This window comes from Nicotiana attenuata, unplaced genomic scaffold (genome assembly GCF_001879085.1).
Source record: "Nicotiana attenuata strain UT unplaced genomic scaffold, NIATTr2, whole genome shotgun sequence".
In the NCBI taxonomy this organism is placed as follows: Eukaryota; Viridiplantae; Streptophyta; class Magnoliopsida; order Solanales; family Solanaceae; genus Nicotiana; species Nicotiana attenuata.
Window position 1 is genome coordinate 37,880 of NW_017674019.1, and position 26,658 is coordinate 64,537.

At 35.0% G+C, this 26,658-nt stretch overlaps 5 protein-coding genes across 6 annotated transcripts; 3 read left to right on the forward strand and 2 right to left on the reverse strand.

The window, feature by feature from the left end:
- Positions 1-4,276: 4,276 nt before the first annotated feature.
- LOC109217820 lies at positions 4,277-7,235 on the reverse strand. The gene is made up of 8 exons (XM_019382092.1): positions 7,212-7,235; positions 6,615-6,718; positions 6,392-6,527; positions 6,009-6,091; positions 5,149-5,269; positions 4,672-4,863; positions 4,516-4,566; positions 4,277-4,441 (listed from the first exon to the last, which is right to left on the reverse strand). The coding sequence occupies exons 1-8, from the start codon at positions 7,233-7,235 to the stop codon at positions 4,277-4,279; spliced, it is 876 nt and encodes a 291-aa protein (XP_019237637.1).
- Positions 7,236-11,110: 3,875 nt separating this feature from the next.
- On the forward strand, positions 11,111-20,120 carry LOC109217825 (pentatricopeptide repeat-containing protein At2g34400). 2 transcript variants are annotated; one of them, XM_019382097.1, is made up of 7 exons: positions 11,111-12,034; positions 12,758-13,713; positions 14,345-14,478; positions 14,595-14,964; positions 15,760-15,819; positions 19,402-19,734; positions 19,813-20,120. In XM_019382097.1, exons 1-2 carry the CDS (start codon positions 11,118-11,120, stop codon positions 13,707-13,709), a joined length of 1,869 nt encoding a protein of 622 aa, XP_019237642.1. In that variant the 5' UTR covers positions 11,111-11,117; the 3' UTR covers positions 13,710-13,713; positions 14,345-14,478; positions 14,595-14,964; positions 15,760-15,819; positions 19,402-19,734; positions 19,813-20,120. The 2 variants fall into 2 exon arrangements, with proteins under 2 accessions (XP_019237642.1, XP_019237643.1); XM_019382098.1 differs by having other exon boundaries at positions 14,364-14,478.
- LOC109217827 (putative late blight resistance protein homolog R1A-10) lies at positions 15,826-17,496 on the forward strand. Its single transcript, XM_019382099.1, has one exon. It carries the CDS (start codon positions 15,882-15,884, stop codon positions 17,406-17,408), a length of 1,527 nt encoding a protein of 508 aa, XP_019237644.1. The 5' UTR covers positions 15,826-15,881; the 3' UTR covers positions 17,409-17,496.
- On the forward strand, positions 17,427-18,530 carry LOC109217821 (putative late blight resistance protein homolog R1A-3). Its single transcript, XM_019382093.1, has one exon. It carries the CDS (start codon positions 17,427-17,429, stop codon positions 18,528-18,530), a length of 1,104 nt encoding a protein of 367 aa, XP_019237638.1.
- Positions 20,121-21,927: 1,807 nt separating the features above from the next.
- On the reverse strand, positions 21,928-24,540 carry LOC109217822 (putative late blight resistance protein homolog R1B-16). The gene is made up of 2 exons (XM_019382094.1): positions 23,970-24,540; positions 21,928-23,888 (listed from the first exon to the last, which is right to left on the reverse strand). Exons 1-2 carry the CDS (start codon positions 24,538-24,540, stop codon positions 21,928-21,930), a joined length of 2,532 nt encoding a protein of 843 aa, XP_019237639.1.
- Positions 24,541-26,658: the final 2,118 nt, after the last annotated feature.

The following is a 26,658-nucleotide window of genomic DNA, read 5'->3' on the forward strand; positions in this document are numbered from 1 at the left end:
ACGCCCCGAACCTGGGCCTGGACGTAACACGGCACTCGGTGCCTGACTACATGTGACCGAGCGAACCAATTGGCTGGCTGAATCAACATGTGGTATCATAACATACTGAATGCGGAAGATAAACTAACACATGCTGATATACTGAAAGTCTGGATGACATAAATCAAAGTGCGCAAATACTAATACAATTCTGAAATATATTTGTAGCCAACATGGCTTAACATGAAAAGCCTGAGACTCTGTCTAACTGTTACTCTAGTCTATAAAGCCTCTATTGAAGTACTGAAAGCACTAACTATCTGTAAATACTGAAAGACTGTAAAGTAATGATAATGCCCCGAAAGAACTGGGGATCACCAAACAGCTGGTACGAGAATCCTAGCGCTCTGAATCTTCAACCTGTAAATCATTACCTGCATCGTGAGATGCAGGCCCCAGGCAAAAGGGACGTCAGTACATTTGAATTGTACTGGTATGTAAAGCAACTAAAAGAAAGAATTATAATGCTGGAACTGAAACTAAGCTGATAACCGAAAAGATAACTGATAACTGATAACTGAACTGATAACCGAAAAGATAACTGATAACTGATAACTGAACTGATAATTGAAAAGATAACTGATAACTGAACTGAATAAAGGAAGTAAGGATATTAATACTCCCTCTTCTGAATGATGAACAACATGTTTATCTGAATATTAAACTGCGGCCTCAGGCCCAATATATATATATATATATATATATATATATATATATATATATATATATATATATATATATATATATATATATGTGCACAAGCTGCGGCGTCGGGCCCAAGTATACGTATACATAACTGCGACCTCGGGTCCAAAATACATAAAGCATAAATTGTGGCCTCAGGCCCAAAGATGCATAAAGCATAAACTGCGGCCTCAGGCCCAAATACAGGTGTTCAACATTCAGGAAATGAGAATCAAACTGCCGTACATGATAATGAAATACTGAATCACACTGAGTTACATGATACTGGAATACTGGATCACACTGAGTTACATAATACTGGAATATTGGATCACACTGAGTTACATAATATTGGAATACTGGATCACATCACATTGAGTTACATAATACTGGAATACTGAATGGGACTAGAATGAGACATGTATTCTTGAACTGATTATGAACATTGAAACTTCAACTGTTTATGGCATACTGAGCAATCTATACTAAGACTCGGGGGCATCAAACCCAAGTCTATATTGAATAAGCACTGAGCTCACAACATTCAGAATGAAAGTCATGAACGAGTTATGAAGCTAGAGAATAGAAGTTCTGCAACTATTCAAGGAACTAGGCTTAACTATATTTCTGAGGCAATTAGCAACGTCGTAAAAGAAACGTAATGTAGGGAGAATCATTAACATTCCCAAACATAGAGAGTTAGCCTCACATACCTTAACTTCCTGCTCTTGAGCATAATACAACGTTTGTCAACCCTTTCAACTTTAATCTAAATCAATACAAGTCAGAGGGATTCCATATTAGCAATGATTCTCATGTTTTGGTCACTTAAGCATCTTATCAAACACTTGGTGAAAATAAAGCTTCATAGTCCTTATTAATGGTGTCTCTACACCCAATGACCCATTCTCTTGTTCCTAGATAAATTCTAAAGCATCAAATTGATATGTTCAATACCCTTCTTTATCACCCATAAGATAAATGATATCTTTAATCAATAATCAACACCCCAACCCTATAATCGTTCATGCTTTTCTATCAAACCCATCAACTCATATCTCATGCACTAGGGTTTATAGTCATTAAACCAATACTAGAATCAATTACAGGGTGAAGACATTACCTTTTCGAAGTTCAATCCCCATTGAATTCGAGTTCTAGGGTTCCTTCTCTCAACAACGATGTCCCAATCGAATATCTAATGATATGGAGGGTTTACCCATGTTAATAAGATGTTGGAAAATTGAAATTAACTTAGAATCACCATTAGAACTTACCTTGGGTGGTGGAAGGACCCTTAAGGAGTTAGGTTTTTGAGAGTTCCCCTTTCTAGAGCAAGNCTGATAACTGATAACTGAACTGATAATTGAAAAGATAACTGATAACTGATAACTGAACTGATAACTGATAACTGAACTGAATAAAGGAAGTAAGGATATGAATACTCCCTCTTCTAAATGATGAACAACCTATTTATCTGAATATTAAACTGCGGCCTCAGGCCCAATATATGTGTGTGTGTGTGTGCAAGTTGCAGCCTCGGGCCCAAGTATACGTATACATAACTGCGACTTCAGGTCCAAAATGCATAAAGCATAAACTGCGGCCTCAGGCCCAAAGATGCATAAAGCATTAGCTGCGGCCTCAGGCCCAAATATAGGTGTTCAACATTCAGGGATTTAAAATCAGGAACTGAGAACCATACTACAGTACATAATAGTGAAATACTGAATCACGCTGAGTTATATGATACTGGAATACTGGATCACACTGAGTTACATTATACTGGAATACTGAATGATACTGAGTTACATAATACTGGCATACTGAGTTCTACTGAATTACATAATACTGGAATACTGAATTCTACTGAATTACATAATACTGGAATACTGAATAGGACTAGAATGAGACATGTATTCTTGAACTGGTTATGAACATTGAAACTGCAACTGTTTATGACATGCTGAGTAAGCTATACTGAGACTTTGGGGAATCAAACCCAAGTCTATATTGAATACGAACTGAGCTCACAACGTTCAGAATGAAAGTCATGAACGAGTTATGAAGCTAGGGAATAGAAGTTCTACAACTATTCAAGGAACTAGGCTTAACTATATTTCTGAGGCAATTGATACGTCGTAAAAGAAACGTAGTGTAGGGAGAATCATTAAAATTCCCAAACATAGAGAGTTAGCCTCACATACCTTAACTTCCTGCTCTTGAGTGTAATACAACCTTCGCCAAACCTTTCAACTTCAATCTATATCAATACAAGTCAAAGGGATTCCATATTAGCATAAATTCTCATGTTTTAGTCACTTAAACATTTTCTCAAACACTTGGTGACATAAAGCTTCATGGTCCTTATTAATGGTGTTTCTATACCTAACAAGTCATTCTCTTGATCCTAGATAAATTCTAAAGTCTCAAATGGTTATAATCAACATTATTTTTCATCACCCATAAAGTAAACAACACTCTTAACCAATAATCAACACTCAACACCCCAACCCTATAATCGTTCATGCTTTTCTATCAAACCCATCAACTCATATCTCATGCACTAGGGTTTATAATCATCAAACCATTACTAGAATCAATTAGAGGGTGAAGATATTACCTTTTTGACGTTCAATCTCCTTGAATTCGAGTTCTAGGGTTCCTTCTCTCAACAACGATGTCCCAATCAAATATCTAATGATATGGAGGGTTTACCCATGTTAATAAGATGTTGAAAAATTAAAATTAACTTAGAATCACCATTAGAACTTACCTTGGACGGTGGAAGGACCCTTAAGGAGTTAGGTTTTTGAGAGTTCCCCTTTCTAGAGCAAGTTTTTATGTTTTGGGATTGTGGGGGACGAAATATAGCTTTAAAACGACCCCCACTAGGGCGCCCGCGCTACTGGAGGCTTGCCCGCGCTACTGACCGCGCTAAATGGCAGTAACACTGTCTCAAAATTAGCGCGGCCGCGCTACTGGGCGCGCTACTAGGCGCGCATGCGTGTACTGTTCCGTAAAATACACATAACTTTTTGCGCAGAGATCCGTTCGGACTCCATAATATATCTTTGGAAATCTATTTCAAAGGCCTACAACTTTCATGTTTTGAGTTTTCCCAAATTTGTTACACATTTTCAATAAACACTGATGGAATACAGACCTTTTGCAAACTTAGTCGATTTTGTCAAATCTTATGCGCCTCACTTTCCATCTTGATTTTTAAACAACTATTTTCACCCATAATCATCTCGATGGGACTTCACATGCTCAAAATATATCCTTACTACTCCTTTAACTCACTCATACCCGTGTTACAAATAGCATAAATGTTCACATGCGATATTAATGCAATATTTCAAAAATATGCAGTTGCCCTTCTAATATAAAGAAAGTTCATATCACATAGAGTGAACTAATTTCAGATACTAAATCATGATCCTAAATGGTAGAAACCAAATTAAAATACCAACAAAACTACTTCAAATTGTACCAAAGTACTTGCTAATGCATTTGAACGAATAATGTTATTTAAAAGGGAATAAATGTTTCAATTCATAGATTTTTCTCCTTTTTGATCACTTTTTTTAACCTTGTTACTTGCAAATTGTGCAAGTTTACCACCGACATCTACTCCAGATGACCCATCTTCTTCTCTACTTCTTTTAGCAGGGGTCTTTGCAGGAGAAGTCATCTCATTATCAGCCATTGAATCCTACAAAGGAAAAGTAAATTATTAGAACCATATTGTATATAAGAAGCTATACAACTAAAGTTTGAATTAGTCACCTTGAAAGTTGTGTTTGCATCAGTGTGTTGTTCACACTCAAAATCAGGGTCCTATTAAGAAAATAGTAACATAATTAATTTAAACTTGATAATCCCTTATATAAAATCAAAAGAAAAATTGGTATATTATGAAGTATTTGAGTAACAATCACATACAGTGAATGTATCATCTTGTGGAGATTGGCTATATTGTTGTATAAGGTTATCGTCATCGCTGATCTTAATAACATTATAAACTTCCGCATGAACTTTAATGTTGGAGCTCTTAACAGTCACTTTAAACAGGAGTTTTTTGTCAAGAATATCATACAACTCCACTGGATAAGAATCATCAACAGCACCAGAAGTCTAAGACCGGATTAGTGTTAGAAGTGTTAAAACACGACAAAAAAAAATACAACTACGAAACCATCCCTAAAATCGTTAGCATGCAATTTCATTATGGTAGGAATGGTATCAAAAGAAAAAATAATAGAGCTCTTCCTTTTGAGTGATATAACAAATGGTCAGTTCTAATAAATTTAATGGTGTTTTTGATGTCTAGAATTTTTGCTATAATTTTGCAAATATATCATATTTACCTTTTTACGTTTATTGGGAAAATATACTAACAATTAAAATTTATAAATATACCTCAATTGAACTTTCATTTAACTCATTAGCAGACTTCCCAATGAGGTTTGTTGCTTCAAGATCCCAAAGCAACAAAGATATAAAACCAGTGCGATCCATTACTTGGACTTGAAGTTTGTACCTGAAAGACACGTTTAAAATAAGAAATTGAAACTTTAGTTTTATTTAATTTTTTAAGTTAATAGAGAAGCTTATCAAACCTATGAGTGACAGAACTATCAAGGCGGTCACATTTCTTGCAGTGAAATTTACTTCCAATTTTATCAACCTTCTTCGAGCATCTCTTGCACCCCAAATATGACCATTCTTTTTCAAGTAGCAGATTCACTACAGTCGCAACAATCCAAACGTGTCGTTCCCAAAAAGAAGTAAAGTTGTAGCAATGTATCTAGAAAATTTGATTGTCCTAGATGTGGAGAAGCATGAGTTCTGTTTTGATGCCGTCCTAGATGAACATGTTACAAATGATGTGGTATTGTTTCCTCTTACAAATGGAAAGTCCTACCAAAAAGACAACAGTTTTATATGTTTGTCCAGAGATTATGTCAAAAAAAAAAAAATTGAACTACCTTTAGCTTTTTACTCTTTAAGGAGTGATATTTTATCATCGCTTTCCTCTACTATCTCTACTAATTATCAGTTGGTGCACATGTAGATATCTGCTCAGTGTCCACTTTATAACATTATAAATTTGAGAGTATGTGTCAGCATTATGATTTACAAATCAAGAAAATATAATGTAAATCCTCATTTTCGTGGTAGCTCAGTGAAAGACAAGTAGTAGACGTCATCAAAGTTCAAAAATAAAAATAAAAATGAATAACACAAGACTTTATAAATTTGATCAATTGGAGTTGCACGTCACTTGCTGGTTGTAACTATTATTTCCATCTTTGACGACGAAAATCCAAAACAGTGGAGTTCCAGGAGATGCTTTCACCATCTTAAGCATTTCCATTTAAGCATTTACATCTTAAATGAGTTATTGAATTTATGAGGTTAAATTCTTTTAATCACTTTGAAATATTTTCCTTCTTAAGTTAATAAAGGGAAGAATCTTGGCTTTCTATCTTTGATATTTCTATATTCAGATTGTGTAGTGCTCATAAACTTATGCAACAGGGATTCTAAAAAACACATATGTGCACATTTACGAAAATAAATTGTATTTTTAGATGTGAAAGTGTTATACATACACAACATAAAATAGTTCTGTTCTAAAGGAGTTTAATAGATTAATCACCTCCATGCAGTCGACCAATTCTCTAATAGTTTTAACTTCTACAGTTCCAGTAGCTAACTCATCAGAAACCGAATAACTACGCTGAGAAGGTATTTGACTGGTCCTGGAAGAGTTAGCTTCATTCACACTTGCCAATCTGTATTTACGCAAGGTTGTATTAGTTTTAACAATAAACAATTATTTTTTTAGTATCCACATAAACTTAGTTTATCAAATAACTAACATGGACTTAAAATCAACAGCTTGAGGAAGATCCGGGTTAATCCAGAGCTTTGAGGCATGCCAAGTATTACGCACAGAATATTTGCCTATATATAACTTTAGTTTCTGAACCAAAAAATTAACATGAAAAAAAAAAAATATCCCATGTCATCAAGACAATAGAAATACCTTAAAATTTGTGAGCTTTTATCAACTGCATAACAACTATGACCGGCTGATGGGGTGATCCCTCTAAATGTGGCAAGATTTGGTCAACGAATTCTCCCCAAAATATTGCCGAGATATTATTCCTCCTGTGTAATTTATATAATAACTTAATCAGACACCGATAAGTAATCATGTTAATATATAACAACTTAATCAGACACCGATAAGTAATCATGTTAAAATATTTAACAAGGTAAATTCATAGACGCAATCTTACTCATGATCTTCAAGTTCCACATTCATATAAGTGCTGGTCTTATCACCTTGGTTATGTGATTCTACTTCACCATAACTTACAACCTCTCCAATGACATCTTTAATAATTTAAAAAAATGATCAGAACAAAGTTGATAAGACATTCAAATAAAAGAACTGCGAATTGAATACTTACCGAAGAGTTCACTTTCTTCAACATCAATTTTGTTTATCAAATACTCATAAGGTTTTAAGTCGAAAATACTCATACCAAAAAGATGATCATTTGATTCCTCTACAATCGTCTTATGAGTAAATGTTTACTTCAATTTATGCCGCGTGTATTTAAGTTTCGTATAATTCGGTCCAACCACAAAGTTCTTCATAAAGTACAAACCCAATTCTTTTATCTTTGGTTTGAACATACGTATAAGAGACCGACCAACAGTCGCATGAATACGATCGCCCTAGAAACAAAAAGTTCATAATTAATATTGAGTCAGCAAATACTCAGTTGTACAATGTTGTCACAGAGTATATTAAACAATGAAGCAACAATGGGTAAAACATAATATGTGAATGCTTGCCTTTCCAAAATAACACATACAACATATTTGATGGTAAATACTTTTCATAAGACAATAATATTAGATATTTTATTGTCTAAGATCTCCAAAAAAGTTCTCGCACATAAAATACTAAATTGCAGATTAAGAGTTAGCATCATTCACACCTAATTATTAAATAAGAAAAAGCTGTATTCGAGGTATCTCCATCTAGATCATAAAAATTAAAATTGCAGTTTATTAAATACATGTGTAACCTAATGAATTTCATAGTACAAAGCAGAAGATGGAGATCGTAGTCAAATTTTTATGAAAAAATAAATGCAACTAAAAAAGAGTGCACCTTTTCGTCTTGAATAATTAATTCAAGGGAGACGATGTTGTCTGATTTGTCGCGGTCTGGAACGTGCCACAATCTCACTATTCGTACCTTCAAATTCCAACTCATCTTGTTACCCGATATATTGTTGATATAGTCAAATGCCGTCATATTTCTTCTTAGAGAAAATTTTATAAGAGGATTGTCTGTCAAATGCCGTCAAATTCCGTATATATATATATATATATATATATATATATATATATATATATATATATTAAATATATACGGAAGACAAACCCTAAATAGTAATTAAGTACAAAAAAATTGAGTTACTATATATATAGATATATACGGAATGCAATAATTTATTTGTATGGAAAAATAAATTTTCCATAAAAAGATCCATAAAATAGAGGCCTATGCATTTGGGATTCCACATTTAGTTGCTATCCCGAAATATCTGTCTTAGATGTCGTCGTCTCCTAAACGACACATCTCTCCAGAATCCAGAGGCAAAAAAGATGAGGAAAAAGGACCGGAAAAATCATCAGAATTTCTAAAAATGTCAAATTAATTTCACATTTGAATATCTCCCGTTCTCCCTCTGTATCCCAATCCAACAAAATTGCGGAACATATCAAAAGGCTTAGGTTTAAGCTTTTTGAAATTCCCAATATTATGCGTTATTCGTGTGGAGAAAATCAAGGAGATCAACTTTAATATTACACGTTATTCGTGTGGAGGAAAGGATATTGCGCCAGTTTGTGTTATAAATGGGATTCCCCATTTAGGTTGGTATCCCGAAATTTACTCATACGATAATTTAGTAATATTTTATTATTAAATATAGTAATTTTACAGAATAGAGGCCTATGCATTTGGGATTCCCCAGTTAGTTGATAGCCCAAAAAATCTAGCTGTTACAACTTGCATTTTAATAAAATTAAGTTTTAATCTTAAGTTGCCAGGTGTAATTTTAATAGGTTGCCACTTGAATTTCTAATAACTTGCCACTTGGCTAAATGAGAAGGCAAACTTTCTTATTTAATATATATATAGATTATTAAAATTAAAATATGAATGTTGGCTACAAGGTGTCAATAATCATAAGTTGAGATTTTTTTTCAAACCATATATTTGGTTAGATTATCAGATAGCGCCAAACTGGGGCAAATAATTTTTTTTTAAATTTTCTATTTTAGACTCCAAAAGAATTTTTATTTTCGTTAGATTACCTACTGTAACTGATTGTCACGTCCAGCAAAAAGTTAGTTTATACTACAACGATCTATAAGGAAGGGTAGTTTTTATTGATGCACTCCTCTTATGAATGAAGGCGAAGAGAGATCTTCTTTTCTAACAGGAACATTTGATCTTTAAAAAATAAAGAAAGATTTTTACAACTTTTAAAGCCCAAATTGCGTATAATATGAGCTAGAAAAAAATCTCAAATAAATTATTGCACAAGCAGCCTATTTGCATAGTGCCATTTAAGGCGCAATCACTTATTTAAGAACTTTACATTTATAGTCAGTTAAGAATTTCCAACATTAAAATTACCATTGTTATAAGTTTGAATAAATTTGGGTCTTGAATTTTGAACATGGACGAGTTTAAAACAGGTGAATGTTGTTAGAAAAGCTTATTTTTTCTTCTTCTAGAAGCTTTCATATACAAGATTTCATAAAGTAAATTAAATCACTATCTAAAAATCACCATTATTGCAAGCTTGAAGAGCTGTGGGTCTTGAATTTTAGATATGAGGAGTAAGTATAAATCAAGTGGGTATTTTTAAAAAAACTTAAAAAATGTATAAACTACTCTCAATTTGGCATATTATCAGTGTTTTTGATATTGTACTAAATAAAGAAGAATATTTGAGAAACATAAGATGTTAGAACTTTATGTACAACTGCCTAAAGTTAAGTTATATATGCCTGAAGTTTAATTATATATGCCTGAACTTTATGCAAAAATATTGAGGGTTTGCCTGCTTCCGAATTGTATAAAGTTAGACTTTAACAAGCCAAATTTCATATGCGTGTCTGAACTTCAAACTTGCTCGTCAAAAGTTCATTTAAAGCGTCTAAACTTGCAAAAGCTTAGGAACTTCAGCTGTGACTTAAATGGGCGTCTAAATCGTAAAATTTTTATGTGGCGCCCAGTTATGCGCCACTTATTGAATTTGTCTCCATTAAAAAAAAAAAAATTAAATGATATTCAATTTTTGGATAATTTCAGATACATACACTTTTCTCTTCCTCTTTACTGCTATTTTTTTCTTCTTTGTGCTTAGAACTTCTTCTTCTTCTTCTTCTTCTTAGTTGCAAAATGAGTTTGTTAAATTTGTTGTTGTTTTGATAATTTGATGATTGGGATTTGTTCTTTATGATATTTGAAAGTTATGTTTCAAATTTGAGCTCATTTGGAGTAGATTTCGGCATTGGATCTTGTATTGAATTATTGGAATTCGAAGAACAAGTTTATGTTTCAAAATTTGAAGTTGTATTTAATAAATTGAACTACTTAAGATTCGAATTTCTGAAGTTGCATTTGAAAGGTAGAACAACTTCAAATTTGATATCTATACTTGCGTTGAAGATATTGAACAACTTCAGATTCTAATTTCTGAAGTTGCATTTGAAAGATAGAACTTTAGATTCAATACACTATGTAGTTTGTGCAATGCCTGTATAGCTTCAACAGTGGCCTCAATATATATATATATATATATATATATATGAACATGTGCCCTTAAAATCAGCTATGTGTGCACTTGGCCAAATCTCGACAAAGTAATTAGCCTGTTTGGCCAAGCTTCTTTTTGGCCAAAAGTGCTTTTTTTTTGGCCAAAAATACTTTTGGCCAAAAATTAAGGTGTTTGGCCAAGCTTTTGGAAGGGAGCAGAAAAAAGTAGCTTCTCTACTTTTTTGAGAAGCACTTTTGAGAAAAATACACTTAGAAGTAATTTTTTATAGCTTGGCCAAACACTAATTGCTGCTCAGAAGTACTTTTTAAACTAATTAGCCAAACACAAACTGCTTCTCAACAAAAGTACGTTTAAAAAAAAAAACTTTTCAAAATAAGCTGATTTTTGCAGCTTGGCCAAACGGGCTATAACCCAATTGCCACAGTAAATTGGAAAGCCCAAATATGGATCCAAATTAATGTACATCTTTTGATCTGCTTCTCACAGAGTCCCCCTCAACAAACAATGTTTCTTAGAGCTAAACTCCAACCATGTAAAATCTCCCGCTTTTTCTCAATTGAAGCAACAAAACGGGCTTTCAATAATCAACAAGATTATTCTCCCATTACTCAACAACTCTTACGTCTCTTAAAAAAATGCATAACAATCAAACAAGTCCAACAAATTCATACCCAAATGTTAATTTACTCTATAGAAAAAGCCAACTATTTGCTCTCAAAAATTATAGACCTCAAAGATTTCAACTATGCTACTCTTCTTTTTTCACATATTCATAGCCCCAATGAGTATGCTTTTAATATAATGATAAGAGGGCTAACTACAACATGGCAAAAATTTGATCTTTCTTTGGAACTTTACTACAAAATGAAGTTTTTAGGCTTGAAAACTGATAATTTCACTTATCCTTTTGTGTTTATGTGTTGTGGGAATCTTTTAGCTGTGGAACTTGGTAGATTAGCTCATTGTGAGGTGGTGAAAAATGGGTTGTTTGTGGATTTTCACGTTGGTCACTCCTTGATTACTATGTATTCAAGAATTGGGAAGATGGGTTTTGCAAGGGAAGTGTTTGATGAAATGTCGCAAAGAGATTTGGTTTCGTGGAATTCAATTATTTCAGGGTATGCTCAAACGGGTTGCTCGAGAGAGGCAGTGGGATTGTTTATGGAGATGAGGAATGAGGGGTTTGAACCTGATGAGAGGACACTTGTGAGTGTTCTTGGGGCATGTGGTGACTTGGGGGATGTGAATTTGGGAAATCGGGTAGAGGAGTATGTTGTGGAGAAGAGAATGGAGCTGAATTCTTTTATGGGTTCTGCTTTGATTAACATGTATGGGAAGTGTGGAGATTTGGTTTCTGCTAGAAGAATCTTTGATGGCATGAAGAAGAAAGATGTGATTACTTGGAATGCCATGATTTCAGGGTAACCACTTATTTTAACTTTTCTATATCCTGGCTATTTGTATTCTTTATTTTTATTTTGTTGGGTTAATTCCTTGAGTATTGGCATTACAGGTCAGGTTTTGTTTAATTGAGATCATCATTTTACTATTTGGTTGACAATGAAAAACGCTTGCTCTATATAGGTGCTATCAATTAGTTGAGAATATGTTTTAGTCATGTTAGTACATTTACTTTAGGTCTTATGCTTTCTATGAGTTTTTATGCCAATACAAAATATAGAGAAATTCTAGTACTTTTGTTTTTATATTTTTTATTTTGTCTAGTGTTGGCCTGAGATGAATTTAAATGGAGAAACATGAGGATTCATATATCAAATCCCAACTTGCTTGAGACTGAGGCATAGTTGTCGTTGCAGTTTGTATTGTTTTACTATTTGGGCAAGGGGTACACCAAATCTGAATCTGGCTTGCGGTACTCCTTTCAACAAATTCTATGTGAAAATCCATGCTATTTCTTGCGGATATCAATTTTATTGGTTGATCGTTATAGTTTTTTCAAATAGATGTGCACTTAGACAGTCAAAAGAATATCTTTGTTTTATAGCATAAAAATAATGAAGCCTACTCTGATTTATGTCTTATTGTTTAGTTTTCTTTCTTTTTTGCTTTTTTTTACTAGTACAACTATTTCATTGTTCCTCCTTGTTACTACTCTCCATGGATCTGATTAATATTTATTACAGGTACGCACAAAATGGGTTGTCCGATGAAACAATCTCTTTGTTCGATGCCATGAAGGAGGCAGGAGTTAACCTAAATAATATCACGCTGGTAAGTGTTCTTTCTGCATGTGCTTCAATTGGAGCCTTGGATGTTGGAAAATGCATTGATGACTATGCGTCAAGAAGAGGTATAAAGCATGACATATATGTAGCTACGGCCTTAATTGATATGTATGCAAAATGCGGCAATTTGGATGATGCATATCAAATTTTTGAAAGCATGCCTAGAAAAAATGAGGTCTCTTGGAATGCAATGATCTCTGCTCTTGCCTTTCACGGAAGAGCACAAGAGGCATTATCCCTGTTTGAGCGCATGTCACTCGAGAGTAGTGATTCCCGCCCTGATGACGTCACATTTGTTGGAGTACTCTCCGCATGTGTACATGCAGGATTGGTTGATGAAGGCAGGCACTTGTTTGATATAATGAGTTCATCATTTGGATTGGTTCCAAAAGTTGAGCATTTCTCTTGCATGGTTGACCTTTTGTCTCGTGCTGGTCGTGTATATGAAGCATGGGAGTTTATTGAGAAGATGCCTCAAAAACCAGATGAGATTTTACTTGGAGCATTGCTTGGTGCCTGTCAAAAGCTCAAAAATATTGATGTTGGTGAACGAGTGATGCAGCTACTTCTAGAGATGGAACCATCAAATTCGGGTAATTATATAATATCATCAAAAATATATGCAAATCTCAGAAGGTGGGATGATTCAGCAAGGATGAGACAACTAATGAGACAGAAAGGTGTTACCAAAATTCCAGGCTGTAGCTGGATTGAGATGGATTCACAGCTCGTTGAATTTCGTGCTGGCAATTCATCCCATCCATTTGCAGAGGAGATTCACCAGGCACTTGACTTGTTGTATGAGGAGATGGCTATTGAAGGTTATGTTCCAAATGTGAATCTTGTATAGAAAGGTGAGGATGAAGATATTTTAATTCTTGTTATGCTTATCAGGTGGAACCTCAACATATTTATAAAGAGAGAAAAATACGAGAAAAGAAAAGAGAAAAGGTAGGCATTGAACTAAGGAAAATCTGGGTCTTAAATGTTCAGTTTAAGATTTTGACAACATGGTTCAAGATAAAAAGCTATACCTCTTTAATCCGTTGCTCTGACTGCCACTTTTCACATGAAAATGAAGTCGGTCTGTATCGCGTTATAATGCAATGTTAGTTGGGTTTCATTCAGTAATTATAAAAGCTAGTCATTTTCTCTACTTTCTTGGATAGCTGCTTGAATAATAATGAACTTTGAATATTTTTCAAACTATAGCTGAAAATTTCTAATTTATGAGAAATTATTGAAAATTTATAATGGCTTGTGCGTTTTAATATAAAGGTTGTTGCAAGAGATTAACTGGCTTGATGAAAGAGAGTTCTTTTCTATTTAAGTTGTAGCAATGCTGCCCAGGTTCTATTTCAAGATTGGGTCACTTGATTTATATCTCTTGAGATGGTGAAAGAGCTTATATCTTCTTCAAGTAGTATAGAATTACTTGCTACTTGAAATTCAACTAATTTAAGATATTTTACAATTCGCCTCCAGTATGTAACTCGCTGCTCAGATTGTTGGATAGGGCACTTGATACCTTTATGATCGTGTGGGCTTGAGCTGAATGCAGGGTCAATTTGTTGGATTTTGGTAATCGGCACACTTCCATGTGAATCCTGACTTGCCAGGTTCATATATGGTCTTATTTATATCTGCTCATTACCTCAAGTATATGTTCCGTTACATGTTACCTAGTTCTCATGACTCTTAACTCTCTGTATTTTTCATTGACCTGTGGATGTAGGTCCTTTTGTGCCTGCTTCAGAACCAGACATAGTAACTTCACATAGCGATTTCACCGAGATCAAGCAAGAAGTAAAACACTTAACCAATATTCCCCAGATTATACTGTGTATGCTTCAGTGTAACCTTACATCAGCTACAATCTGCTTTTGTGCAAGAAACTTTCCTTTCTTGCTCGTCGAGGCATGTCACTAGCAAACTGCGGACCTAATACTGGCGTTCTCTTAAGCTCATGCATAACTGTACAAGACTTTCTCATCTTCTTGCTGGTTATTAAAAGCTACTGCAATCTCAGCCATGCTAAGTGCATATCAAGATTCTTCTCTCAAATCCAACAACCATTGTGGACATCATCCAAGAACATCCAGCAGGTGGATTGTCAATTTTGCTGCTCCTTGACTGGTTGATTTTGCCGATATTTTTGGTTTTAGTTAAAGAGTGAAAAGTTCAGCAAACAGACTAGAGAAATTGAATGTTTGCGTGCTAAGGCTTCACCCCCTCCCCTCTGCCTTGCCCGCTTGCCATCTCTACTGGATGTCGCTCTTCGTCTCCTTTCTTTTTGCGCTAAAAGCTGTATCTCATACTGTGGAAGACCTTTTAGTTATTTCATTTCTATTGTCAAGGGAATTTTTCTCTTATGTAACAAATTGTGAGCAGTTAAGAATTTTCTTGTATATGCCAATGCAAAATAGAAGTGAATCTATTATCTTTTAATCAGCAGTTTGGAAGTGTAAAGTGCAATTTCCCCTATAAAATGCGATGGAAAAATCATTTGTATATTTATTCAGTGGAAGAAAAGGTGATAAAAATCTTGGAGTATCACAACTAGTCAAAAAAAGATGAACAGGTTCAAGAGTGTATAAGTAAGGGTGCAATAATTGACATGTATCCACATGAGCATAATATGTAGGACCCAAACACCACTAAATTCATTTTTCCAGACATGAAAGAAATGATATATGTGGAGATTGTGGTCCGTGAGTTTCAACAAGTCACATTCCAAGGGTCATGCAGATTCTTTTTCAGATTTCAAGAAACAGTTTGGCTACTTTAATCATAGTTTACCTTTCAGTTTCATTTCTTTGCTATTTGTAAATTTTGGTATTATAATTTCTCAAATTCTCTTTTTAACAAAAAACTGCAGCGTTGATTTTGGCTTTTTGCAGGTTTTGTTTGAATCAATCTGCAGAAACATTCAATAGCTTCTTTCCAGCTGCTAAATATAGGTAAGATTTGATGAGGCTTAGAACTCTTTATTACCTCTTGTTTTTTCCTGCTATCTAAATTGATGTTTTGTTTTATCTGGGAAACTAATAAAGAGAGGAGCAAAAATTTTGCGAAGCAGTTTTTTGTCCTACAGTTGGTGAGAGATATGGCTTATGTTGCTGTGATTTCTCTCTTACGAACTCTAGAGCAACTTGGGCAGCTGCAGCCTCATTGGATAAGTGCTGAAACAAGAATAATGGTGGACTCTCTCCTTGTTAGTCTTGAATATTTCCAAAACTTTCTCGAGAACACGAGCAAGAGAAGTCAAGATCATGGACAGATTAAAGAGCTGGAGAGAGATATTAGAACTGTAGTAAATGAAGCAGAGGATGTGATTGAACTAAAGATATATGAAACTAATCAACTGGATCGAACGATGGCAAGCAAGGGATTATGTGAAATCTTACCTCCACTTGTAGAAAAGATTGACCTTGTGAAAAGGGAGGTGATGGGATGTAGTTTCAGTACAGATAAAATCCATGGCTATGGTGATCCAATGAATGAGAATCTGCAGCTGGGTCATTCATCTAGACAAGTTGCAAATCTGAATCTAGAAACTACTGTTGTAGGCCTTGAGGATGACTTGATGAAAATCAAGAGAAGATTAACAGGGCCCCCATCTACTCGAGAAATTGTCCCGATTCTGGGAATGGGGGGGATAGGCAAAACGACACTTGCTAGAAAGGCATACGATGATTCTGAAATCAGGCACCGGTTTGATGTCCATGTTTGGGTGACAGTTTCTCAAGAATACCGAATTAGAGATTTGTTGTTAGGTGTTCTTTCTTGTACTTCAGATGAGATCAAAGAGACTGATGATCAACTGATGGATATGATATACAAAAACTTAAAGCGTAAGCGGTATCTAGTTGTCATGGATGATATTTGGAGTAATGATGTCTGGGATCTTATGACAAGAACTTTTCCAGACGACAACAATGGTAGTCGAATTATTTTGACTAGTAGGCTTAAAGATCTGGCTATTCATGCTGACCCTGACAGCCCTCCTCATGAGATGAGACTCTTGAGTTCATATGAAAGTTGGAAGTTACTTCATGACAAGGTGTTTGGGGTAGAACATGAGATTTGTCCTCCTGAACTAAAGGACATCGGGAAGCAAGTAGCACAAAAATGCCAAGGACTACCTTTAGCTCTTCTAATTGTTGCAGGACATCTCTCTAAAATTGCTAGAACACCAGAAAGTTGGGGAGATGTTGCCAAAAGTGTAAGTAAAGTTGTTGCTCATGAATCAGATATATGTCTAGGAGTGCTTGCTATGAGTTACAATTACTTACCTAATCACCTTAAACCATGTTTCCTTTACATGGGAGTCTTTCCAGAAGATAGCGAGGTTAACATTGTGACATTGATCAACTTATGGGTTTCTGAGGGTTTTCTAGGGAAAGAAAAGCTCAAAAGCATGGAACAAATGGGAAGAGATTGTTGGGAGGATCTTGTTAGTAGGCATCTGATAATGGTTAGAAAGAGGAGATTTAATGGCGAGGCGAGAACATGTGGTGTCCATGATCTGGTTCGCGACTTGATTTAAAGAGAAGCTGAGAAAGAGATGTTCTTGCAGGTTACTAGAACTCACGAAGGCACGAATCCTTCGGCAAAGAAGCTTCATGTTCGTCGCTACAGCTTCCATCCGTACATTTATGAGGCTGATTGCTGGGAGGAGTCCAGTCTCATCCGAACAGTGCACTTACGTGGATTTGGTGGATTTTTTCATTTTGAGCACTTCAAACTGCTAAGAGTGTTGGTAATCCCTTATTATGAGTTTCAAGATTTCCCTCTTGAGATAACAAAATTAGTACATCTCAGATACCTTCAGTTCTGGTGTAGTGATGATATTCACCAGTTAGTGTCAAAGCTATATAATCTGCAGACCTTCATTTTTCGTCACGAAGCTCTTAAACCTCCAACTATACCTGAGACAATTTGGGAAATGAAACATTTAAGGCATCTTCAAGTCGTCAAGAGAGTCTTTTCTCTTGCAATCCCTAAGTCTGGTTTCAAACTAGAAAATTTGGAGGGACTTTCCTGTCTAAATTTGTCCAGCTGTACTTATGAAATGTTTTCTGCATTTCCAAATCTTAAGAGGCTGAAGATTCATGGAAATTGGAGGGAATGCAAGAGAGAGAAGATTTCCCAGCACCTAGATAGTCTTTCCTGTTTAAAAGAACTTGAAATATTGAAGTTCAGGTACCAAGGAGCCTACCGTCGCCAGCTACCAAGGAAGTTTTCTTTACCTACATCTCTGAAGAGGTTGACTTTAACAAATACTCTTTTTCCACCGGAAGACATGAAAAATATTACAATGTTGCCAAACCTCGAAGTGCTTAAAATGAAAGATGTATTTGATAGTGATGAGTGGAGATTAAATGATGAAGACATTTTCAGTCAACTTAAGTTCCTCCTAATCAGTGTGACGTTTCTGAGGCACTGGGAAGCTGGGAGTGTTAACTTCCCAAAACTACAACGCCTAGTTCTGAGAAGCTGCATAGGCCTGGAAGAAATCCCTAAAGACTTTGGAGAAATTTATAGCTTGGAGTCAATAGAATTGTATGACTGTAGTATGTCCGCTGCAAAATCAGTGGAAGAACTTCGAGAAGAGCAAGAGAGCATGGGGAATGATTGCCTTAGTGTCGTCATCAATAATTGTGTGTAAGATTTAAACTGTCTCAAATTATTGCTCGCTAATCAGCTTAAATTTTTTCTCGTCTTTATTTCATGTGCTCCATTTCTTACCTCATGTTATATGATTACAGTGTAAGCAGCGATGATAGTTTAAAATATTAAATGACAAGTCAAGGAAGTCTACAACACACTTAATATATTTTATTGTCTTATGAGTTTCTTATCGTTGTAGGTATTGATGTTTAAGTTCAAGAAAGTGTTGGGATCGAAATAACATGGTGCATGCGGAAACTAACAATACAAAGCTTGGTGGACGATAAATCAGACGACAAAAGAAAAATATACTAAACTAAGCATAAAGTTTATAATGGTTTGGTCAATTGATCTACATATGATAAAAATAATATAAAAGAAGAAAAACTATCGAGAGAAAAATCTCCCCCTAAACAAAACTCTTTAATGACTACATTGTGGATATTTTTGTTCTCTTGTGAGAAGCAGAGATCCTTAATTTATAGATGTGCAATTCTTGTCTTCCAAGAAAAGGATAAGACATATTAAGGAGATTTAATCCTTTTAGGAGTCTTTTTCTTCAAGAAAGAGAGTCCTAATAGATTAGAAATTTAGGGCAAATCCTAACAGAAAGTTGGTCATGCTTGTTAAGAGAAAATGGTGTGCGTGTGATGGCTTCAATTGGAGCTCTGGATTTTGGAAAAGGCATTGATGACCATGCATCAAGCAGGGGTATAAGCATCACATATATGTAGCTACTGCGCCCTTAATTCATATGTATGCAAAATGCGGCAATCTGGATGATGCATATCAAATTTTTGAAAGCATGCCTAGGAAAAAAGAAGTCTTTTGGAAGGAAATGATTGCTCTCTCCGCATGTGTACATGCAGGTGGTTGATGAAGGCAGGCACTTGTCTGATATAATGAGTTCATCATTTGGATTGGTTCCAAAAGTTGAGCATTTCTCGTGCATGGTTGAACTTTTGTCTCGTGCTGATCGCGTATATGAAGCATGGGAGTTTATTGAGAAGCTGCCTCAAAAACCAGATGAGATTTTACTTGGAGCATTGCTTGGTGCCTGTCAAAAGCTGAAAAATATTGATGTTGGTGAACGAGTGATGCAGCTACTTCTAGAGATGGAACCATCAAATTCGCAAAAATATATGCAAATCTCAGAAGGTGGGATGATTCAGCAAGCATGAGAGAATTAATGAGACAGAAAGGTATTACTAAAATTCCTTGTTGTAGCTGGATTTAGATGGATTCTCAACTTGTTGAATTCCGTTCACATCCAATTGCAGATGAGATTTGCCGTGCACTTGACTACTTGTTTGAGGAGATGGCAAGAGAAGGTTATGTTCCAAATGCGAATCTTGTGTAGAAAGTTGAGGATGAAGATATTTTATCTTGCTATTCTTAATTATCAGGTGAGGTTTGCTTGTCACTAATATAGTCTAGCGTCTCTTCTTCTTTAGATCTCTTGTATCACTCCGACGTAGTATTGATTATGTCAATATAGAGGAAATGATAAGGATACTTGGGCTATATCATTAACCGTGTTAACCTTGGTATAGAAGTTATGCATGAACGTAATGCTCACTTCTCTCTAGACCTAGCTGCTGTCGAAGCTCCATTACAAATGGAAAAGATCCCAGTATATAGGAGGTTTTGAAAAGAAATGAACAATAATCATTTTCTTGTTCTATCAAGAGGGTGCTATTGCTCTTTTCTTTCCTTCTTCTTCTTTTTATATATTTATTTATTTGTATGAGCTGATGTTGTTTATAAGGAGGAAAGAAAACGAGAAAAGAAAGGAAAAACTGTAGGCTTTCAACTCAGGAAAATCTGCCTCTTAAAAGTTTAGTTTAAGATTTCGATAACACGTTTAATGAGAAAGAAGCTCGACTTTTTGGACTTATAGCCTGTTTGGCCAAGCTTCTTTTTGGCCAAAAGTGCTTTTGGCCAAAAATTGAGGTGTTGCTATCACCCCCACTTTCCGCATGAAAATGAAGTTGGTCTGTATCGCAATAATGCAGTTGTATTTTGGTTTTCATTCACTAATCAGAAGTTTCTAATTTATGAAAAATTATTAAAATTTTCTAATGGCTTGTACGTCTTAATGTCAAGGTTGTTGCAAGATATTACTTGGCTTAATGAAAGAGAGTTTTACATGTTATCATGTTTCATGACTCTTTAAATAAATTCAGATTTTCCGGGTTCATATATTGACTAATTCAAATACCAGTTTAATCAGCTTCGAAAAAAAAAAAATATCTACAAAGTGAATTTTGGTTCTTTCTTTCTTAAATTTTGATTAAACATGCTAGTATAAAAATTGAAATCATTTATACTCTGTTAGTTTAATTTAATTATTAATGCTTAATTGTTTTATACTAAATTTTCTACTTTGGTGCATCTTTTTTCACTAATTATTGGTTTAGCATTTGAATTCTATTTTTTCTGCAACTAATAACTTCTTAGTAACAACAGAATATTTAAATATCTTAGGGTGAATAAACTTTTGTTAAATTAAATAGAAAGTGGAGAAATTTGTTGTACCTTTTTTAAAAATATTTTCAACTTTGTTAAAATTTTAGAGTGCCAACTTTAAAATGAATTCATTTTGATTGTGTTAAGAACAAAAAGAAAAGAGAGGAATCTCTCAACCACTATGGACAACTACATTTATAGTATACTAGCATTTTTGCTCTATGCTAGTTGAATTTTTAGTTTTTTTTATTCTTAGGTTTAATGTGTATCATATCTGAATAAACTGGTAAGAGTCCTCATTGACATCAAAAGAGAAGAGTCCTCTTTGAAATTCATGTTTGTTTATTTGTATTTACAACTAATTGCATGTTTTGTTTTAAATAGTCTGTTACTTTAAGTTGGTTACTGATAAAAATATGTCTACGATTACAGATACATCGAAAGATCATTTGCAGAAAACATGATGAAATATACCATCACAAGGAACCATCCAGCAAAAAAATTACAAAGATAAAGAACAATAATTAGTAACATTTCCCATGTAGGTTAGGTCCTAGTAGTCATAAGGAACAGAAAAGAGATTTAGTTCACTTACTAATGAAAAAGTTGCTGGTAATCTCCCATTCTAAGCTAACATAAGGGGTGATATTGCTTCTCAGAGGCATCACACGCGCACCATTTCTTGAACTTAACATTCAGTCCCTACAAAGCGAAGTAACTCAATGATGTCCAGTGCAACAAAGGACATCATAATACATTAAATCATGGGTTAGGGACTTCTTTTACTATTTTCTGTAAATTTTAAACTATTATCACTACTTAAATTGTAGATATATCATGAGGCAACGTAAAAGTATAAAAGTAGAAGCACGGCACATAAGATGTTAAAGCTGATTAGCGAGCAATGATCTGAGACGGCATGAGTCTTACCGACAATTATGGATTTGGACACTAAGGATCTCGTTTCCCATGCTCTCTTGATCTTCTTGAATTTCTTTGACAGATTTTACAGCGGAAATGCTACAATCATGCATTTCTAATGACTCCAAAGTACAAATTTCCCCAATGTCTTTGGGGATTTCCTCTAGGTATAAGCATCTTTTCAGAACTAGACGTTGCAGATTTGGGAAGTTGACACTGCCAGCTTCCCAGCGCTCAAGATTTGTCCAATCGATTAGGAGGAAACTAAGTTGATTGAATTGCTCCTCATCATTTAATCTCCAAGCTCCACCATGGAAACCATGTTTCTTGGTTTTAAGCACTTGGAGGTTTGGCAACATCACAATATTTGCCATGTCTTCCCATGGTAAATATGTCCTTTTCAAAGTCAACCTCTTCAGAGATGTAGGCAAAGAATACTTGGTTGGGAATAGGGGTTGGTTTATTCCATAGCAGATGATCTTCAATATTTCAAGCTTATCTAAACAGGAAATGTTACCTAGGTGCTGGGAAATCTTTTCTCTCTCGCATTCTCTCCAATTTCCACCAACTTTCAGCCTCTTGAGATTTGGAATAGCAGAAACCAATTCACTAGTAGAACTGGAAAGCCATAGACAGGAAAGTTCCTCCAGATTTTGTAGCTCGAAACCATACTGTACCTTACTTGATGGAATATGGAAGGAAAAGAAGTTACTCAAGTGAAGATGCCTTAAATTTTTCATCTCCCAGATGGCTGCAGGTATAGTTGGAGATTTATTACCACGGTAGCCAAAAATCAAGGTCTGCAGATTATAAAGCTCCGACACTAACCAGTGAAGATCATCACAACAGTCGAATTGAAGGTATCTAAGATGTACTAAATTTGTTATCTCAAGTGGAAATTTCTGAAATATAAAATCAAGGATTGCCAAAACCCTCAGCAGTTTGAAGCATGCCAAAAGAGGAACTTGTTCAGAAGGGCTTTGTAGGCCATGGAAGAAGTACACAGTTCGGGTGAGACTGGATGGTGACTCCCAGAAATCACCTTGATTGCCTGAATGGAAACTGTAGCGACAAACACGAAGCTTCTTTGCTGAAGAATTTGTGGCTTCTTTAACTCTAACAACCTGTAGGAACTTCTTTTCCTCGGCTACTCTTAAAATCAAGTCGCGAACCAGATCATGGACACCACATGTTCTCACCTCACTATTCCACCTTTTCTTCCTAACCATTATCAGATTCCTGCTAAGAAGATCCTCCAAACAATCTCTTCCAACTTGTTCCAAGCTTTTGAACCTCTCTTCCCTTAGAAAACCCTCAGTTACCCATAAGTTGATCAACATGTCAATGTTAACCTCCTTATCTTCTGGAAATACACCCATGTAAAGGAAACATGGTTTAAGACGATTAGGTAAGTAGTTGTAAATCATAGCAAGCACTCTTAGACATTTATCTGATTCATTAGCAACAACTTTACTTACACTTTTGGCAACATCTCCCCAACTTTCTGGTGTCCTAGCAATTTTAGAGAGATGTCCTGCAACAATTAGAAGAGCTAAAGGTAGTCCTTGGCATTTTTGTGCTACTTGCTTCCCGATGTCCTTTAGTTCAGGAGGACAAATCTCATGTTCTACCCCAAACACCTTGTCGTGAAGTAACTTCCAACTTTCATCTGAATTAAAGAGTCTCATCTCATGAGGAGTGCTATTAGGGCCAGCATGCATAGCCACCTCATTGAGCCTACTAGTCAAAATAATTCGACTCCCATTGTTGTCGTCTGGAAAAGTTCTTGTCATAAGATCCCAAATGTCACCACTCCAAATATCATCCATTACAACAAGATACCTCAGACCCTTTAACTTTTTGTATATCATATCCATCAATTGATCATCAGTCTCTTCTTTGATCTCATTTGAGATACAAGAAAGAACTCCTAATAGCAAATCTCTAATCCAATATTCTTGAGATACTATTTATAACCAAACACGAATATCAAAGCGATTTATGATTTCAGGATCGTCATATGCTATTTTAGCTAGAGTTGTTTTGCCGATCCCCCCCATTCCCAGAATGGGGATAATTTCTCTGGTAGACGGGGGCCTAGTTAATCTTCTCTTGATTTTCATCAAGTCGTCTTCGAGACCCACGACAGCAGTTTCTAGATTCAGTTTTGCAACACGTCTAGATGACGAATGACCAAGCAAGGAATTTCCTAGTTGCAGATTACCATTCGTTGGATCACCATAAACATGGACTCTATTGGAACTACTTTCTATCACCTCCCTCTTTACAGTATCAATCTTGTCTACAAGTGGAGACAAGGCTTGGCATAATGCCTTGCTTGCAATCGTTCGATGCAGTTGACTAATAATTTCATATATACTTAGTTCAATCGCATGTTTTACTTCATTAACTGCATTTCTTATATCTTTCTCCAACACTTGAACCTTTCCACAATGTTGGCTTATCTTGCTAGTGCTCTCAAGAAAGTCTAGAAAATATTCAAGACTATCAAGGAGAGAGTCCACCATTTTTCTTATTTCATCACTTATCCAATGTGGCCTTCGCTGCACTAGTTGTTTCAGAGTTTGTATGAGAGAAATCACAGCAAGATAAGCCATTCTCTCTCACCAACTGCACGACTTAAAACTACTTAATTTTTACTCCTCTTTTATTGGTTTTCTAGACCAATTTAAATAGCAGGAAAAGCAAGAATTAAAGCCTCGAATTCTTACCTATATCTAGCCGGAAAGAAACGGTTGAACAGCTTTGCAGATTGACTCAACAAAGCCAGTAAGAAATCAAAATCAACACTGCAGTTTGCTGTTAAAAAGATAATGTGAGATATAGAGCCCGTTTGGATTAGCTGATTTGAAGTAGCTGGTAAGCATTAGGTGCTGAAAAGCACTTTTAAGTGCTGAAACTGATTTAATAAATAAGCGGTTACGTGTTTGGATACAAGTGCTGAAATTGATAATAAGTTATTTTATAAGAAAGTGCTGATAAGTTCTTTTTCTGTTAAAATGACTTAAATAACCTTAGAGCTGTTTACACTTATAAGGGCGTAATTTCTTCAAAATTTTAGATTCCAGATCGATTCATATACAAAATATTCTATTTGTCATTTTATTTTAAATACAATTGTGATTTGATAAGATAATTTTTATGATAAATATAATTTATTTTATGATAAGCATATAATCATAAGTTATAGTAATAATTAATAAATTGACAAAAGTTTCTCAGTAAAAAAATAAACCTAAATAGGACAAAATAATTGAAGAGAAACAAACACTGTCTTCATCACCACAACACTGAGAACGCAATACACCAAAAATTTGATATGTCCTCGTTTATTACAGTACAATTCAAAAATTATACACAATCACATAAATATAAATATGCAAAGGAACAGAGAATTTGCTTACCTTAAATAGTCAATGAGAATTGTAGATTTGAAGGGAAAGGGGGGGGGNNGTAGGGGGGGGGGGGGGGGGGGATTAGGTTGAAAAAATACGTTGAGGCGTGAGCATTAATGTAGGAGTTTTGGTCTAAAAATGAATAATTTAGGTATAAAATAGTAAAAATCTTGGTCAAACTTAAAGTGCTTATAAGCTAAAAATCCATAAGTTGAGGGTGACCAGCTTATGGCTTTTGGCTTAATTTTGACTTATAAGCGCTTGGTTTATAAGTACTTTTAACTTTACCAAATGCGTAGATAAACGGAAAAGTACTTATAAGCTAGTTTGACCAGCTTATAAGCTAAGCCAAACACCCTTAATAGGATCACATCTCCCAAATAAAGAAGAAAAGAAACTGAAATGTGAACTATGATTCAAGTTCAAGGCAGCCAAACTTGACTTCTTGAAACCTGAAAAAGAAGCCACGTCACATTTATGACGTGTTTGTCAGAGTTATGTCCTTTCATTTTTTAAATAGACACGAGTCAAAAAGTTAACACGCTACCCAAGAAAACCGGAGCAAGTTCCCGCTCCTCTAATTTTTTCCCCAGGGCATAAATTTCTAACTTTAGTTCCAATTTGTCTCTGGATCTGCTGTATTTCATAGATTCGGTTAAAAACATGTCTCTTGTCAATTTTGTTGTACTATTGTGCTGTAAATTTGAGACCTTCTTGTGAAAGAGGCACAAAAACCAGGAGAAAAGGCTCAAAATAGAGCCCGTTTTGATTAACTGATCGTAAATAGCTAATAAGCTTGAAGTGCTGAAAAACAGTTTTAAGTGCTGAAACTAATTTTTTAAATAAGTATTTATGTATTTGGATAGACATGCTAAAACTGATTGTTTAGTAGAAAAATATTGATAAGTTATTCTTTTATTAAAATGACTAAAATATCCTTAAAAACTTTACAAAATATTATAAATTAAAAAGTTCCTTTTATAAAGAAAAAGATGAACAACGAATATGAACTGAAAAGAAAGTTAGAAAATTTATTTTGAAAAAAATATTTGTGAATCAAAAAATATTATTAAGAATAAACTAGTAAAAGCCTTGGTCATATTAAAAGTGCTTATACGCTAAAAAGCCATAAATTGAGGGTGGCCAACTTATGACTTATGACTGTTTTTAACTTACACGCACTTGGCTTTTAAGCACTTTAAGTATTTACCTGTGATGACCCAAAAGGTCATCACTTGCTTTTATCGTAGCCCCGATGAACAGGTTGACCCAGAAGAGTGCCCAGTTCAAATGGCCGGATGAGTGTGAGGCGGGCTTTCA